Source organism: Lytechinus variegatus, chromosome 12 (assembly GCF_018143015.1).
Source record: "Lytechinus variegatus isolate NC3 chromosome 12, Lvar_3.0, whole genome shotgun sequence".
NCBI classification, from domain to species: Eukaryota; Metazoa; Echinodermata; class Echinoidea; order Temnopleuroida; family Toxopneustidae; genus Lytechinus; species Lytechinus variegatus.
Window position 1 is genome coordinate 35,446,391 of NC_054751.1, and position 18,267 is coordinate 35,464,657.

Genomic DNA, 18,267 nt, shown 5'->3' on the forward strand with positions numbered 1-18,267 from the left:
ATCCGATTTTGATGAAATTTTCAGCATTGTGCTTGTCTGATTTTTCTCTCTTGATTCAAATCAACGTTTTTCTGGGGTGGACTTGACCTTTAAAGTAGGTTTGATGATAACCCATAGCGCTGAAAAAATGCGATCATTGGTTCCCCTTACCCTTAACAACTTTGCCAGAAGGTTTACCAGTTTCTCACTGATCGCCAGGTAAATAACATGATCAACCCCTAACAACTTTGCCAGAAGGATTACCAGTTTCTCACTGATCGCCGGGTAAATAACACGATCAAAATCGGTAAGTTAGAAACAACATATCCCAACGTTTTGGGTTTTTATGTGCGTGATTGGTTAAATTTGTGCTCAATAGTCGCAAGCTTCTAAGCGATATTACTAGACAGCTAGCCAACTCCATCATATCTTCAATAAAGCCTACTCCTTCAAGAAGAGTTCTGTTCAATAGACATCAGTGATAACATTAATCAACCGAACGAAAATGTGTTATAGCAAATACCTCAATATGATTGGAAAGAATCTTTTCAGTGGTTTCTCAGAATAATTGTTCTATCGCCAAATAACCTTCTTCACTTCTGCCTTCATGGTCTTGTCATTATAAATTCTTGCTACGCTTCAGTGATCATGGCGAGTGACGATCTTTCTATAATACCATATTGGCAATAAGAAATATTACAAATATCAGTCCAATTGTAAATTTTGTTTCATATGTTTTGGAAGCTGAACCATCAAAGCAGCCACAGCAAATCACTGCAATACCACCGTGATAATGACACTAAAACTATATAGATTGCTCTGAACCATCTGTAATGCTATATGGACAAACTGTTCTGATTAGGGAATGTTCTTGTGTGAGTATAGGGGATACATGTTGTCGTAGATCTACTTCACACCACTCTGTAATACCTAACCATACGTTTTGTGGGTATTGGTTAGGTTTAATGATAAGTTTACCGAACATTAAACAAATTATTTTTCGAGAGTTGGTTAGGTATAGAATACAGCTAAAAATTATGAGGTACTTTATCCAATATTCTAAACAGTGCACCGTTCTTTTTTAATCGATAAATTAATAGACATAACAAATTGCATTTCATTGAACCGAAGTTACAATTATCTCTATAGCACTAATGGCGATGGTATTAATAGGGAGCTTTCACAAACATGACAGCAGGAAGAACGAAGTATTAGTCTGTGCATACTGGTTTCTTTAGTTAAAAAAATATGAGGAAGCGCAAATTGATCTACCGTCCTCTTTTCCGTTCGTCGTGTAAGCTCTTGCAGCGTAGGACCCCGAGGAATTGAGTTAAAGGTGCGAGAATGAGACACTTTGAGTTGAACTAGTGTTAGTGTGTGCCGCATCTTTATTAAAACATGTATTGTAGATTAGCAATAGTCAAAATTTAATCATTGATTATTTCGTTGAAGATGCACTCATCAGCCCACTAGACAATGTATTTTCGTTTGCCCTTAGTGTCGAAGTTCCTGAGCTGTTGCTTCATGTATCGCTTTTTCTCCTTGCTGATGTGTTTCTGGGCACACTTCTTTTTCTCAGGTTTAACCATCGCCAATGTCTTATCACATATCACGACGTCAACCAAGTCAGGACAAGGCTCACCACGGTTTAGGGGCTTCTGTTGGACTAGACGAAATCGTCGCTTCAGACCTACTCGACACGTGACGTCACAGTGGCTCCACCCACCCCATGACGTCACCTCACAATCTAGAGGCGTCAGTACTTGATCAGATATCGTTGTTGTTGCCTTCGAATCTGAGTGTAACATGAATAAAACTAAATTATTAAGAATATATAAGAGCAACATGATATTATGTTCCAGTTATATTAGTGTTTTCACATATCATTTTGCAAGCATAATGTGACTCGAGTCGAAATGGTACGATTAATTCAACTCACACTACGCCTATCAACATTAGAGCTACTATTAATGATGATGTCACAGTATAACTGTTTAATGAGATTTATTTAGGATATGTCATGCGTAAACATTGTATGATATATATGACCTTGAAATAACAACGAGCTTTCTGGAATAATCACAGTGTCCACAGTGTTCCCGTGCATACTTTGCCCATACACTGTGTACGTCTCAACGATATAAGATCTTAGTGTGTTCACAGTAATTTCCGCACTGTGAATACACTGTGGGGGCACTGCGTTATTTAATTCAAACAGGGTTCATCGTCAACATAATTTGCCAAACCGTACTCGATCAACATTTAAAAAGTATTACACTATGTTAATGAGGATCTGCACAGTCTAGTGTAACGATTATTACCTTTTATCAAACCGAAGAAGCCATTTTTGTTCTTTGGTATAGCGTTGTGTACCTCGTCCTCCTCTTCATCAGCTACACCACGATCACTTTGTAATAGTCTCATCCAGGCCGGTTGGGCATTGTGTACTCGAGACAACGTAACATGTGCAATACGAGGCAGGTGTGCAACCCTTGGATAATAGAAAGAATTGGCAGGGTGACTTGGTACGCGGGATGTGATTTCAACGATAGGTTGAGGAGTAACCTCAGGGAAGTCTGGTGAGGTGAACATGAACCCTTGGTCAGTTCCTGCGTCGTAAGGATAAAGGTCCAATGTCATGTCGTGTATCCACTCTCCACTGCTACAAAGGTCAAGGGATGACTGACCCACAAACCAATCAGGACTCGGGACAATTCGAACGGCGAATGAGACCTGGGTAAAAGAAAAGGAGATACAGAGGTATATAAATAGACCATGTATACCTGGGTCTCGGTTCTTTGTGGGACTTCTAATAATGTACATTGAATTGACTTGCATCTGTTAAGCTGACTGATCTGACCTTTCCGCTCTCTCCCACGCCTACACACAATTATTGAATCATTACAAGCTCAATTTGAAAAGAGAATAGGAATGATATGTAGCAGTCTAGTGACAGGGTGGTATATGGGTATACCTCTGGCTCAGACAAGAACACTTTGACGATTTCTAGTTTGTATTTTATAATATGCATATCGTCCTATCATTCCATAAACATTCGGGATAAGTTGGAAATACCTTCCATTCCACCTCCATAGGGATTGGAAGCGGTGTATTCGGTTTCATCATTGTTTTATCAACCAAGGCACCCAAAATATAACAAGCATTTTTTATTGGATTCACTTTGTCAAAAAATTATCGTCCTCCAAACGGACGAGCTATTATGATTCTAAAACGGAACGACATTTACGTCATAAAGAATTTCATATCAAGTACATCTGGGGCTCGTTGCAAATGAGTTGCTATTGAATGCAACTAAAGAAATGGAACGCAAGCCCTATATGCTCGCTTCTGATTTAATGAAAACTAACTAAATGAACCTATCATAATTATAATGGACGTATTTAAAAGATAATCTTACCTCGGTAAATTCTCTTTGCATTCTGAACTGAATTGATGTCCTGCCAACACCAGATGCCACGGCACCACTGGCAAAGGTGGTATAGACATCTGTTGATCTTCCTGTAAGAGCTGGACGAAGATTCTTGATGTCAGCACCTTCAACAAAACGTGAGAAAGGCTCACTGGAGAGTTCACCCTCTTTCCACATAGTGAAGAGACTGTTGTGTACCACACCTGTATCGGGTATAAACAAATTGGTTATATACATATATATATATTTGAGAGGATGCTATAAGTACAGCGAGAATAAGCAATGAGACGTAGCCGGGATTCAGTTCATCTATCTAATCACAAGCTTTCGGTCATAATTGGGCCTTCTTTAGGTATCTTAGAGTGAATGCTTGACTGTTCAGTTGCTTTACTTATTCAATAAATGACCCAATATTGCACATTCATTACACAAATTGCAAACTTATTTCTGTTACTTAGTTAATAATCTTGTCAGACTTGGAATAGCACTGTTCTGAAATCCTTTTGTTTTACATGGAATCTAATATTTATTCATATGTCTTAAATTGAAAGCGTTTGTTTTCAGTGGAGGTAGCCAGTTTTTGTGCAATTGATTCATTTCTGATTTTAAAGCGAAATCTGTGGTAGTTTTACTCTTCGACTTTCAAGTGATGTCAAATCTTTCAAAAAATGACACAAATTATGTTTTTGTATCTGAGAAACGCTAGATCCATACTATATCACTGAAGATACTTTAAGAATAAAACCTTTGTCCGTCTAGTTTTTCTCTGATGTTTTCCCATGTTGACCTTTATATTCAGTTCAATAATTCAGTTGAAATGCGAAAATATAATTTTCACGAAATCAACCCAATATTTTATTTTCCATATTATTATTTACATTTCATTTGTGAGAACAGCTGCTTTTTTATTTGTGACCGGAAAACGTGTTGACCATTTCAAATTTACAGATAATTATAACAACAAAGTTTAAATGAATCTTGACTGGATGCGTGATCTACTTTGCCCCAGAATGAACCCATGAAGATGTAGCGCAGTTTGACATCACTTCACAATGGAAACGGGTAATGGTAGAGAATATCTATGTTTTGTTCAAATTTATTTTGTACATGGTCGTCAGTTGAAAAATTGTAGCAAGGATACAGACCAAATTTTCCAAAATTTAGATATTTTTTAATGATGTATCTTACCATCTGGCGATTTCACACTGTGATAATAAATTGCACTTAAAGATTTTAAAGAGCCGACGAGAATCGATTGCGATGTAAATTTTCAAAAAGAGAGAAGTCTGACAAAGAAATCTATTAGCATCATAAGAACAGATGCAGAAATTCACATACAATTCAGAAATCAGCCAGAAAACCACATGTGCACCACACGCGCACATCCACACGCATACACCCACACACACACTCTCACACGCGTACACCCTCACCAAAATACCCTTACATTTTAAAAAAAAAAGTGCACGCCTAGTTACCAGTAATGCATATAGCATTTCCATTTATTTGAAAGCAGGATAAAAGAGCATTGTAGATTAAATGCCTTGCTCACGGTCATAGGTGCCGCGGCCGGGGATCGAACCCAGGACTTTCCACGTATAGCCAGGCGCCTTAGACCACTCGGCCACGGCACCTCCACAGCAGACCCACATGCGTACACCCACACACAAACACCTTCACATGCAGACCCACACGCGGACACCCACACACAAACACCCTCACACGTGGACCCACACACGTACATCCACACACATACACAAACGTAGACCCACGTGCATTCGCTCACACCTCTACACGCACACCCTGACACCCACACACAAACACCATTACACGCAGGCCCACACGCTACACCCACACACAAACACCCTCACACGTTGACCCACACGCGTACATCCACACACATACACAGACGTAGACCCACATGCATACACTCACACCTCTAGACGCACACCCTGACACCCACACACAAACACCCTTACATGCAGATCCACACGCGGACACCCCACACAAACACACCCACCCGTGGACTCACACGCGTACACCCACACGGCGTCATACCTCTCCATCACGCGCGTGATGTAGGCATGGTAAGCACTGTTCCTGCATGTACATGCTATGTGGAAAGGAAAATGAGGTCAGTTCAGATTTCTAAATGACCAATGTTAACGAAAATCCAGGTTCTGTGAAAAACACACATTTTGGGTGCATGTTTGTTCGTGTTATATCTGCTTTGGTTTGTAATTTGAGGGTGCATACTTTCTAAAAAGGTGTTTGAAGAAATGCTGGGAAAGTCTGAAGGTAACCTTCACCAGTCAGAAAGATAAATCTTTGATATACTGGTATTTACCATTGTCATGTTCATTTTTTTTTTATATACACTGTACTCATATTTAAGTATACTGGATGTATCAATAAAAAAAGAAACCCATGTTTCATTCCCGTTAGCAATTATTCATGTGATAATCATAAGACACATATTATTAAAGGTATGACCATTAGCATTCCAAAGGTACCCAAATATGTATCTATGACCAAGCTCCACCGAACACGTCTAAAAAAAGAAAGTTGTGAAAAATAGCACAAACATTCATGAACATGATCAAGGTGTCATTGGAATGCTGGTAATATGTAAAACTTAAGGACATGTTTTTTCTCGCTAGTGAATTTATATTTTTCTTAGGGAAATATATCGTAATTTTGTTTCCTTTCCTTATACACTCATTAGTTTGTGTACAGATGCTCACAATTTTCCATCTGCCATATATACCATTGCTTCACTACCTTGTTTGAAAAAAAAGATAGCGTCGGTGTTGAAGAATAGACTCTTGAACACCCAACGTAGATTATCAGCACGTCGCAATTTGGTGAGGGGCTTAAGAAAATTCTAACGGACCAGTAGAAATGGAAAAAATGTTTCAATATATTAGTGAGTTTTTTTTCTATATTTGAGGTGTAAAAATTTAATCGTTTGAATATCAAAGAAATTGGATGTTGGACATCAAGATAAAAAAAAACATGTATTGAATTCAAAATTCAATACGCAGCAAGGCAGTGATTGTGAAAATATATATTCATCTTAATGAAAAATACAGGTCAGCGATACCAGAGCAAAGTGAGTATAGAGTCTGTCCACGTTCTAAGAAACGCTGGCATTGCTTAGTCTCGTAACATATATGTTTTACATGACGTATAGATATCGGGTTCTCATTAAACTAGTCCAGCAGCTTTGATGCCATATTGTTTTACATTTCCATGCCATCAAAGATGAATCAAGGACTTGTATAACGACCTACATGTTTTCATTTCAGAAGAGATATGTCTATTTTTTAAGGGTAACAATAGCAAAGGGCAGTCATACCATAATCCATACAAGTACATCGAGTATTTTGAAATTAAATTCGCATGTATTCTAATTACTTTTGAAAAAACGGGAAAATGTATTTTAAAGTTAGCTTTGACAGGCCATTGGTATGGACATTGGTATGATATATCTGACAATGGGCAGTATTCGCGGTCATGCAACCTACTGGGTTTATAATGACAACCCTGTGTTATAGACAAGTGCCAATTTTGATGTGGAAATGACATCTTATGTGAGCTCTATTTTATCATCAAACACGGCTCAGTTTTGCTGTCCTAGTCGGGTACTTCAAAAACCATTTCCTAATCAAAAAGTTAAATGGCCCGGTAATGTATCTGCGGGATCACAGAGTCTCATGTTTATATTCACTGTGTGGGGCCCGGGAGAAAAAAAGTGGCTGGAAAGTTTTCATAGCCCAGGAACGAGATCACAAGTGCAGACAACCAGTGGTTTCATGAGAAAGCACACGTGGTTACCATGGCTTCTTGGTGCTACAACTGGCGGGAACTCTTCTTCACCTTGAATTGGTAATTGAGAATTACTGAGAGAGCGAAGAGTCGGGTTTCATATTGTGTGACTCATCTTGCTGGGTTTTGACGGCAGGCTGCCAAGGGTCTACTGCTAGCGACAAGAAACTCATGAGCTAGACAGTTTCTCTTTTTCACTTAACAGCTTACAATAAAATCAGAATTGCTTCAATATTCACATGCGTTTAAATGTTAAACATGGAGATCTTTGTGTGAAATATGATCATCATGCTCGTATCATATAACTTCACTTCAAATATCTCAATATACATTCAATAAGATTAATAACACAAGTATTTATGAATAACTCGTCATTAAGGAATTTACGAAATAAGTATAAAAGTACTGGATTTCTATGCAAAGTCGCTCCGAAATAAAATGTCATATCTTATCATTTTTTAAAGGTAATTACTGAAATCATTATAAGAATTTAAATAGCGAATAGTATGATTCTGTAAATACATTTTGAATATTTTTTTCATGCATTTCTCTTTTATTAAAAGTGTGCTATGTTCAATTTGGTCGTTTCTAATGACTTTCTCCAGATTGTGCTTCAATATCATTATTTTTCTTCTTTTTAGCAAATAGCAAGATAAAATAAAGATTTCTTATCAGAACTGGCGGTGTTTTAACATCTTACGTAGATAGTAGACACTGATACCGGGTAACTATCGGGTGACTATAACAACAGGGTCTACTTTTTGGTTGTTTTGTGAGGTGATTACCAAATGACCGAAAAAAAATGCGACTGGTGTGATCCTGGTGTTTGGATGACATTAATACTTGCACAGGAGGAATTGTTGGGTTTCAAGACCGTTAGGGTTTAATTGGTGTGATTATCGCCCTAGGCTGTCGGTCAGCCTGACATCTAAGGTACGGTTGATCCAATCCAGACACGTTTCTTACTAGTTTGAATTCGATATCTCTGTCATGTCTTGGTGTATGTGTGCACTAATTCTCTGTTATGATGGTAACGTTAGAGTCCGTTGGAACTGTTTGCAATTACTTCAACACGACCCTACACTGGCGCTCGAAAAGAGCGATAAGGTATAATTTCATAATAACGACAACATTATATGAACGAAGAAAAACTCAAACTTTGTGAACATTTATTGCGTGTTATATATTAATTGTCCCGGTGTTACTGGGCTGCCTCTTTATGGCAATGAATAGTGACTTAATCGATAACTGGCACGCATTAAGGGCAAATGCAATTATGAACAAAAAATAACTCAAAGAGAAATGGAAGATGGAATGAACAAGCGGTACATATTAGATTTTTAGCTGTGATTTCGATTTGCTTGATTTGTTTGGGTTTGTTTGGCTTTTCTCTAAGTCCGTGCTGCATGTCATCGAAACGTAAATCGACAGCTGTAGCTCATAGCTGGTATCATCTCAAAACATTAAAGTCATTGATGTCTGGATCATTTTGCTGTGTATGTACACGATGTTTTACATGATCTACGAATGATGCCTGTAGTCAATGCTTTGTAGAGCCATTACACTTAGACGTTATAGGATACTAGGATTAAGGCTCTTTTTAACGTGAACATGCCTAGATCAGATTGCCCCAAATTTAATATCCTAACAGTGTAAGCCCCTGCAATGATTTGCCATTTTCCCCAACAGTATTTTCTTACATCCAGAATACTTTCGTATTCCAAGTTAGGCTGATGCAGGCCTAATCACCCTCTAGATTACTTTTATCATCTTCATGTATTCGTATCTTCGTTTCAATGAAATATACCCAGTCATGTAACATTAATGTTATGAATAATTTTTGATAATATCCCACTAAAATAACTACAGAATCATGCACTACTCTTTAAAAAACATTCATATTACAAATATGTTGTCCAAGAACAAGAACATTTCAGTATGCTTATATTGACCCACAAAAAATTCACATTTTTAGACCAAAGTTGTATAAAATCTAATTGTTTGACATAGGAGACTATGTACCTTCTAACAAAACAGCCCCATGCACCCTGCCGCCTACCCATTGCGGATCAGGGGTATAACCGAATGGAAAGAATTACGAATCAAATATTTTTCGATATCTATACTACGGCATGTTTAAGCTGTGGAAACTGAATTAAACTCACACATAGTTCATCTGACAGTATGTTGACCTTCTATTCCTACTGAAGACATTACCCATGACTCATTAATGTAAAGTTCACACTATTGTGACACCATGTATTTTTCTTCTGTTCCTGTCTCATCACTGTTCTTATCACGTTAAATTCATTTCATATGCACTTTATTCTTTCCTTTGTCATTCCGTTTATCCCCTTCTGTCTCTCTCATTCTGCGAACACGGTAGAGGCGGTCGTATTTCATCAAGATTTTAGGGGAAACCAGCAGTGAGACTGCATGCTTGATTTTCAGGCACAGCATGTAACATCCTCAACTACTCTGGTTGGTAGAACTCACAATGGGCCTGTAACCCCCCCCCCCTTCCATCCAAGAAATATACAATCTCTTGATAAAATGTCACGGGTAATATAGATACCACTTTCATGTGTATTCAAGGTATAAGGGATGGTTTTAATGATTGATACGTTAGCGTTTTCTTGACTTGTATTTGAAAGAAATCAGTTGACACCCAACATGATTATGTTTCAAGACATTTTCTAGATTATAGTTTTTTTTTCGAAATAATTTTCTCTGGACGGACACTATACTATATTCAGGTCTTACTGTATTAGGGAATCGCCAACGAACTATCACCAAAGAAAAAATAAATTTTGCAAGATCAAATTATCAGACTTATCCTCATTCTATCATTTTTCAGGTTTCCTAGGAGAGAACCCCCCCCCCCCATATACTAGATCATAGCTTGATGTTTTTTGTTCAAAATATGAACATCCATGCTCCTATTTTATTTATTCATTCATGTTCACAGAAAGAACAAATTATCGTCATTGTAAGATCAAGGTTTCACCTGACCATGACCATGATGAGCGTGATGGAAGATGCGCCCAAAAACCTACAAAATCCATTTGGGCTTTGAAAGAAAACGGGGTCTCACTGATCCTCTAAGCTATGAGATTTCCAGATAAACCATCAGGACAACATTATCAAAGGCGATCCAAATAATTATGAAAACCCTTATTTCTTTACATTTACATACTTAACACATTCTGGTGTCAACAGTATCAGAGACGCATCGACTATGCTAAAGCACAACCCCTTTACAAGAACATGAAGAAGAGACAACTGAACACAAGTTAGAAATCCACATACCGCGGATTTCTTTATATTTAAGTAGCATGTGGTTGTCCATTCTTTACAATGGATTTATACCTCGTTTTCTAACAAGGCTATAATAATTGTCTTGAAATCCTAATATCCTATTATCTCGGTCTATCAATTTTGTTTCGGAAACATTTGACTTTCTGTCTATTTAAATTTAGGTGAAATGATATTTCCTTTTAATGCCTGTGACTAGTTATCTTTCATTATTTCGGAGTACATTATCTAATCAAAGTCTCATTGATAATTTCATAGGTCACCTGAGTGTTTAATAAGTTGAAGTCGAAGTAAGGGTTTTTATTTATTTTAAAAGAAGGAAATGGGAAGAAAAACTGACAAGCTAAACTCAGAGCGGTTGAACGGAAAAAAATAATAGGAAAAGGCCTCAGGCAGATACAAACTATAGTTGAAGGATACTAGGGTAATAGGATCTCGGCAGCCGGTCTCACCATGAACTAGGAACCCCTGTAAAGAGAGTTCAAAGATACAGCGAGGAAAAAAAAATTATCGATGTCTCCCATCGCAGAGTACTCTGGGTGTTCCTTTAACCTACGCTAACATGAACGTTCTTGATACATTTTGCTTTAAAATTAACGCAAATTTATCTCTAAAAGTTGAAAAGACAAATGAAATGTTGCACTGTCAATTAAATCTATAAAAGTTGCATATTATTGTCTTGATAGTGGAAGATTCCTACCAAACTGTGACTACTATATTTTATTTACAAATATCAACTCCATGAAAACGTGTTTGCATGTTAATGAATGTTGAACAATAAAATACTTTTAAAAGAAATAATGTAATGAGATAACAGTCTACACTATCAAGAGCTTATTCGTGATATTTTCCATGTGTTTCTTTATGGGTTGATGATTATATCACATGTACTTTCAATGTTTTACAGTTAAAAGAAACACTGGCACAAAATCAACAGATGCATATGGCTTCCACGTGTTTTTCCCCAGATGAAAAATTGACCAAGGCCCTTCATGAACATTAACCTTTTCAATCATTAAGCGGGATTTCTATTTTAAGAACATCAAGATAATTGTCGGAAACGTACAGATCTTAAAATCGTTCGAACAGGGTATATATTTGCCTATATAGCACTAGAATATTGCTTAAATCTAATGTCTTCTTGATAGAGTGCAGTGTTTGGTAAAAGACATTATATTTCGAACTCATTCGTTTCAACATGCTTTAATCATGTTCAAACTCTTTGCTTCTAATTGCATCATGGTCCATATGAAATGCTTGTTACTTCGATGTAAGACACAAGTTTTTTTTTATCTTACCTCCGGGTTTCTTTTTTATACAGCCTGTTACTTTACAGAACATTTTCTACCCTTCAATATAAGACACTCTCTCCAAAACGTTCATCACTGTATATCTTAGACTTGTTCTTTTTCCTGTAAAAAATGGTTGGCTTCAATATTTCTTTACGTGTTTGTATAATTTTATTTTTTTCTGATGTAATGTATTTGTACTTCTTTTATTGGTCAAATTGATATACATATAAATAGTGATAATAGTGATGTTAATAATGATAATAATGATATGACATTCATAAGAAAGATCAATAGAACAAAATGACAGACGTGATAAGAGCCAACATGTTTAAGAGGATGTGTAGCATTGTGTCTTCGATTATGACCAATACAGTTCATTCCTGTTCGCGTGAATGTTCCTCACCCCTTTGGGTTGTAGAGTATTAAACTATGTAAAACTTAAAAAAAAATGATCTATTGGGGATAATGGACTTGAAGTTTAACCCTTTATTACAACGTACTCGTTAATCTACCCTAGATCTTAACAGATTACACGTGCACGAATCCCCCCAGAAGCTCGATGGAATATCCGATATTCAGGATTAAAAGTACTCTTTTGAGACAATCGCCCACCCCTGCCGGAGGACTACTATAACAGAAGAGTGCATCAAAGCAGTAGAAGGTATAAGAAACACGATTTTACTGCTAAGAATTGTGGCTCGCAAACTGGAAATCCCACTTAGAAACATTACACAAATGGTTAATTGTTAGTTTATTTGGAATGATCAAACTTTACTTTTTGTTTGTAGTTGTTTGTAGAAAAGAATTGTGTGGAGATTAATTACACAGTGCCTAAAAAAATAGATAAGTTTCTTTCTCTCTCTATCTCTCTCTCTGAGAAAGAGGGTTTCCATTCTTCTTTGTTAAATGTTCAATTATATTAATGTATGCGTTTTTTAAATGTGTTGGAAAGCCCTGAGAAACACCATGTATTAGGTGCTATATACATATAATGTATTATCATTATTTTTTTACTATTATATCAGAAAAGTCCCTGCGTAAACTAACCACCCCCATCTTATTTCACATGTTCTAATAACACCTCTGATCAAGGCATGCGTTCTCAACTTAAGCTGACATCGGTAACATCAGACAAACTGGGAAGGCGTGGTAACGTCACAATAGATTAGATTGATATGAACGATTAATAGGTCATTCCCTTCCAGCAATATCCGAGGCCCTCGTGTTTCGGTTGCTAAACGACAAACGCAAAGAGAGACAGAGGACATGAACTTTAAGAAGTCTTTTAACGCACACACACACACATCATGGCCCCGTCTTACAAATAGCAAGGATTGATCCTATCAACCACAACTACGAAAATCCAGCAACCCCCAAATATAAAATGCCTATAGATATATCTATTGAAATTTTCATAAGCATACAACAGTGTCTTGACGATTTAATGTGCTCCTCTTTATTTACAAGGGGACATTGTGCTAATTTCCTAGATAAAATACAAGGAGAAAAATAGATTTCCGTAGTTTGGTTCGCTTGAATTGATCATGAATATTTGTAAGACGGGGTCCATAATTTCACCTGATGCAGGGCTAAAGTAACTCTTTGATAGCTGATGAATATTCTTCATGTCCAATGGCCATTCCTAGAGATGGTTTCTCTGACTTGTTTGTCCAATGTTCTTGTGTATTTTTCCACGCGCCCATTATCATTATGTTGCTATACCAATGTCTGAGGTCATCCCGAGATTTTTTAGGTCATTTCTTTTTGTCAGAGTACAAGCGAATCACACTCACATATCAGCACACTCCTGCACATACCCTAGTTAAAAAAAAACGTTTACACGGAAAATCGATGACAATTTTCAGAACAGTTATTTTACCCTAAAACTGAAGACTTATTTGTAATAAGCAATATAATCAATAGATAAAGGCTTAATGGCTGTTACCACCGAGACCATATCATTTCATTGTGAGCCTAGAGCTTTTAACAATCATTTGCATTTGCTGGCAAACCGAGGAGGTCCTCTATCTGTTGTGTGTCATTGTTTTAAATGTGAACTTCGTTAGCTCCTCGATTGCCAGTATCAGTAAGTGAACACACAGCTCAAACACAACCTCATATTTTCAATTCTCTCTCTCTCTTTCTTTCTCTCTCTCTCTCTCTCACACACACACACACACCATAACACACACACTCACACACATAAATATTTTTTTTTTAGGAATACTTGGTTTCCCCCTAACAACCAAACGACTTTCTTTGCTTGGAGGTTTAAGATCTAATTATTCTGGCAATGTTCCACACTTACCCAAGACAGGTGACCATTGTGCACTCTTTCTAAATATCGGGTATTGCTTTGGGAATGCTGTCCGACTCCAGTCACCATGGAACACAAGCTCGTATGTTACTGATTCTTCGCTGCTTCTGCATGCTCCACTCGCAACCTGCAAGGAGCTCACCAACCAGATAGATGCTGTGAACAGCGAAATAACTGTTGGGATCATCCTGTGAATGAAAAATATACAGTACCATGAGATCAGATAAAACAATTTAGTAGAAATATGTATTTATCTTGCAATTCATAAATCGTCTGTAAATTAGGAGAATATTTTTTTCTTCATTATCTCAAAACCTTGACATAGAGATTTCTACAGTATTATTATCAGAAGGGCCAATATCATGAGGTAAATAATAGAGTTGAGCCGGCGTCTCACGAAAAGTGATGGCGAAATAATGCAAAATGTTTCGTTTGATCCAGTTTTGTTGTGGAGGAAATCTAACAACGGCAGATACAAAATACACTCCAAGAAATCCCTTGAAAGCCTCACCTTGTATTAAGTTGTGAGAGCTAGCCTTTGGAAAGAAAGCAAGAAGAATATGGTTTAGGAGTTCGGCGTTGTTATAAGCTCTGCTGGTCTAAGAACTTCAAAGAAGGGCAGTGGTTTATATACCAAGAGTTGGCCAGTCAATCTTATGTCAATCTGAATTCAAACCGGTATACAAGGAGCAGACGACGTGAAATGATCGGTCTGCGAGAGGGCGGGAATAGAAGACCAGTCTTCGCGTGTATCACATGGTTGCTATGGCAACGACAAGGCGGGAGGAGAAAACCCCGTCAAAGCCCTTAACGTCTGCCATTCGATCCTCACATCGGGGATTCTTTGAGGGAGATGGGTTCAAATCCTATCACCAATATGATATTCCATTTTCACGTCTGATTTAAAGAGGACAACATAGTCAAAATTTCATTATAACACATTTTAATTTAGATGTTTATCAGGTTTACACGGAAATTTGCTGTAAAGTTACTACCAAGGAAAAACTGGTGATTGGATTTCCTTTTCCGTGAAATAAAATGTGTTCACAAACTGTAGAATAATGCTAAGACATGCACCGAAACTTACAAGATGGTTTAAACACCCAATATTTGCTCATTAAAAGAGGCCTCATGCGAAACCAATTTCAACGACAGAAACCAGTGCATCATAGGGCTCGAAGCTTTTATTGTCAATTTTACTGTAAGTCAAAATTGTTGGAAATTATTAAGCTTCCTCCACACATGATCACACTTGCTCTTAATAGCCCCCATAGGGGTGTAGACCTTTTCCCCTTACGATGACAGCCATTACATAATGTATTTTGGATGACATCCAAGCTGATTGACCCGCTTATGGAACCCAATTCTCACCACCGTGCGTTGCGATCGCTTAAGTTATCACATGTAACCCGAGTACCTAAGACCTTCTACGACCAACCAAGTAGTAATTAATTACCTTAATGAATTTATTATGACGTCAATTTGACGATTAAAATGGATTCACGTTGAACTCGTGAAAATGTTGGACAATTAGTCAATTATTCACCGCCTACACTGCGGCCTTTCCGTAGAGTGCAGTACAAGAGAGACCCTTCGTCACCCCCAGACGGCCCCTAGTAGAGCAGACCTGGGAAGCTTGGTTGGATGTCGACCTCGTGTCAATTCTAAGGGACTCGGAAATGAAGTAGTCGTTTCTCTATACCTTGTATTTTAAAAGCCATTGTTTGATTTTCTCCTAATGAAAAAAGTGCAAACAAAATTTTTGTAAAAAGTGGGGAAAAATGATACGATCAAATTATAAAACCGGTTACATAGTGCAGCTATAAAATAATTCGTATATATTCTTACTCTACAGCGTTTAATATATACATCATCATTTTTCCGTTCCGTTTATTGGGCGCTCAAGCATCAAACATGTAAAGGAAATAATCTTGCTGGGTACTCACTCAACTGACCTGGGTTTGGTGCATCCTCTTTTTGGATAAATTTCTTGCTGAAAGAAACTATCTTAGACAAGCCTCGGAATATCCTTTTTATCGTATTGGTCTGACGTGCATGATTATCTCGATTATTGGATTGAGTTATATCGACAAACGTTTACTTGTCTCGGCCCATATCTGTGATAACAAGAAACTTCAATCTCAATTTGTAAAATGAATATACAACCAAGATTCTCTAGTTGCAATATCTACTAGAAAATTGATGACAGAGGGGTCCAATTCATTCTTAACAATGATGTTTTTTTCAAAGGTGATGTAAATGGATTTCTGGCCAAATTGAAATATGTCTAATTTTTTTGTAGCTTAACAGAACCGTGAGGTTGAAGGTTTCAGGCTCAAGAGTGATTTATTATACGAAACAAACTTTGATTGAATTCGGCACAAAGGAGAGTGAACCTAGTGAAAATGAAAACGACTTTGATGAGAAAAAAAAACAACAAGGGAGAAATTTGTATAAAAAAAAGTTTCATCAAATCGGTTAAAAGGTGAGGGAGTTATGAGTGTTCTCAAATTCACGTTTTTAGGCGATTTTAATGTTGTCTCATTGTGACGGGTTCAGTAAAACCTTCAATGTATGATTTTTTTTCAAACTGACTCTTATATTATTGATAAACATAAACATCCAGAGAACTTAATTTGATTCCTTACCAAAGGTCATTAGCGTATTGACTTGGGTCAAAATCTGCACTTAAACGCAAAACGGTGCAAGTTTGCACCCTTCCAACTCCAAATTGTGCGCTAAATCTTAGATGCAACATTGCACCTTAAGAAGCATTTTGCACCAGTCCTTAAGTTACGTCATGCATAGGTAAGTGGCTTTTTTTGCATCATTCATGAGTGTCGAGCTGTACTCTTTGAAAAAGGTCTAGTTGGCACAATTTCGAATGATATTAGTTTGTTCCTCACCCTTCAAGTTACAAACAAGGTCAATTAATGCAAAATATGTGGATAGTGGGGATAGTGTTCACCTTCTTATTATGGGGTGTGTGATGGCGCCCCAAAAGGTGCTTCCTAATGGGCATCATATTTTTTAGTGTATCACCAAGTCACCAGAATACAGTCCTACCAAGAGAGCTGTATGATTGGACCCACTTAGGAGCTTCTTATATCAGATTCACATAACCGCATACATTCGTAATTCCGAAGCTTAATTCGTTATTCCGAAGGTTCGGATATTCCGAAGGTTCGTTATTTCGAAGGTTCGTTATTCCGAACGTTCGTTATTCCGAAGGTTCGTATTTCCGAAGGTTCTAAGTCCGAAAACGAAATGAGGTTCGTTATTTCGAAGGTTCGTTATTCCGAACGTTCGTTATTCCGAAGGTTCGTATTTCCGAAGGTTCGAAGTCCGAAAACGAAATGAGGTTCGTAATTCCGAAGGTTCGTTAGTCCGAAAAGGTATGATTAACGAACCTTATTTCGTTTTCGGACTAATGAACCTTCGGAAAAACGAAACTTATTTCGTTTTCGGACTAACGAACCTTCGGAACATCGAACCTTATTTCGATTTCGGATTATCGAACCTTCGGAATAACGCCAAAAATGTTCGGATTAATGAACCCTTTTACGTTTTCTGATTAACGAACATCGAGGTATAGGAAATTTACGTGTTTCGGAATTACGAAGTGTAACCCACATAACACTCTCTCTAAATATCATTTCACGCATGATGAGTTGTGAAATTAAAAAAAAGGATATTCCTTATGGTAACAGGTCTGTAAACATTTCTACGAACTATAAACTTATCATGTCGAGTTGTATTACCATCGGCCATGTGACTCATAAAGATGGTCAGTTTTCTAACATGTCCAATATGACTTCATAGTACTTCAAGCACAATGCAACCATTCAAAAGGGGCAAAAAGATTAATGTGTGGTTAAAAAAATATGGAAACACCTGTCCCACGGCTATGAAAATAAGATTTTCAAAGCCAAGAACATCTAAATCATATTTGTAATTTCATTAGTATGTGGCTAACTATAAGTGGAAACCTAATTTGTGTCGCTTACAAAGTTTGGTGGTGGAGAAAGAACAAAGAAATTGTGGTTTTCAGATTGATTGAATCACCTTTGGAAATCATCAGTGAAGATTTCTTTAATAGTCTACAT

At 37.3% G+C, this 18,267-nt stretch overlaps 1 protein-coding gene across 1 annotated transcript; it reads right to left on the reverse strand.

Moving 5' to 3' along the window:
- Positions 1-43: 43 nt before the first annotated feature.
- On the reverse strand, positions 44-14,843 carry LOC121425218 (spondin-2-like). Its single transcript, XM_041621227.1, has 5 exons — positions 14,673-14,843; positions 14,153-14,349; positions 3,398-3,612; positions 2,301-2,712; positions 44-1,774 (listed from the first exon to the last, which is right to left on the reverse strand). The coding sequence occupies exons 2-5, from the start codon at positions 14,346-14,348 to the stop codon at positions 1,449-1,451; spliced, it is 1,149 nt and encodes a 382-aa protein (XP_041477161.1). The 5' UTR covers position 14,349; positions 14,673-14,843; the 3' UTR covers positions 44-1,448.
- Positions 14,844-18,267: the final 3,424 nt, after the last annotated feature.